Below are 1,081 nucleotides of genomic sequence, written 5' to 3' on the forward strand. Positions count from 1 at the left end.
GCCTGCCCGTCTCCTGGTGGGGGGAGTGTCCAAGGATGGCAGAGGTGGGAACGGTGGGGGTCGGGGTCTCCGACTGGCTGGAGTACCCACTGGATGGGGACATCAGCCCTGTGGGCCTGCCTGGGGAGGAGGTCTTGAGGTCCACCTCGGTGGAGAGCTGCGAGGGTGTGGTGGCCCTGGAGACAGAGGGGGATGCGAGGGACTCGGAGCTGCCCCGTGCTTTGGTGCACTCGATGGCCGTGGTCCCCGTGGCCGTGCTCGAACTGGAAAGGGACTGCTGGAGTACCCACTGGATGGGGACATCAGCCCTGTGGGCCTGCCTGGGGAGGAGGTCTTGAGGTCCACCTCGGTGGAGAGCTGCGAGGGTGTGGTGGCCCTGGAGACAGAGGGGGATGCGAGGGACTCGGAGCTGCCCCGTGCTTTGGTGCACTCGATGGCCGTGGTCCCCGTGGCCGTGCTCGAACTGGAAAGGGACTGGTAGGGATCACCAGCCTTCCAGTCCACGAGGTGCCACTGGTGAGGGGTGGCCGTGCCATCAGGCTCCCTCCCCATGCTCCCTTGAGGGTTGGCATGTATGAGCCGGTGGCCTTGAGGCTCTGGTGGGATGCACAGGCTCTTGGGTCTCTGATCCTTGGGTAGCACTGAGCCAAGCCCCACGGTGACATCTTGCCCCTCTTTAATCAGAGAGACACTTCTCGTGGGCGGCGAGGGCTTCTTCTTCGCCTTCTTGAGGGAGATGCTCTTGGAGCGCCGTCGCCGTTGACCCTCCTGCTCCAACCCCAGGGAGATGTTGTCGGTACTGGTGCTGCCCTCGGAGCTGGCACTGGGGTAGCCCAGGGTGTAGTTGGCACTGCCACGCCGGGTCTCGGCGTAGGCGATGTCCACGGAGCAGAGGGAGCCCGAGTCAGTGGGCACCGACAGCGACCGCTCACGGAACCGGCAACCTGCCCGCTCCACCTCTAACCGTGCCGGCTCCACCACCGGCTCCAGCTCCTCTTGGCTTCCTGGTAAGAAGTTCACCTTGACTTCTTGGCCCTCACACCTCTGGCCACCTCCAGAGGTTGGCGGGGACTCAGGCACT

General features: G+C 64.9%; 1 protein-coding gene across 1 annotated transcript in view; it reads right to left on the reverse strand.

Moving 5' to 3' along the window:
• Positions 1-1,081, reverse strand: part of NHSL2 (NHS like 2) — a gene marked incomplete at its 5' end in the record, with an annotated part of 3,252 nt that overhangs the window by 1,919 nt on the left and 252 nt on the right. Inside the window, 3 exon segments of the mRNA XM_029084816.1 lie at positions 1-9; positions 11-145; positions 346-1,081. The exon segment at positions 1-9 is cut by the window's left edge and continues 359 nt beyond it; the exon segment at positions 346-1,081 is cut by the window's right edge and continues 27 nt beyond it. Coding sequence (XP_028940649.1) covers positions 1-9; positions 11-145; positions 346-1,081 — 880 coding nt within the window.

Source organism: Antrostomus carolinensis, unplaced genomic scaffold, assembly GCF_000700745.2.
Source record: "Antrostomus carolinensis isolate BGI_N321 unplaced genomic scaffold, ASM70074v2 scaffold30034, whole genome shotgun sequence".
Lineage (NCBI taxonomy): Eukaryota > Metazoa > Chordata > Aves > Caprimulgiformes > Caprimulgidae > Antrostomus > Antrostomus carolinensis.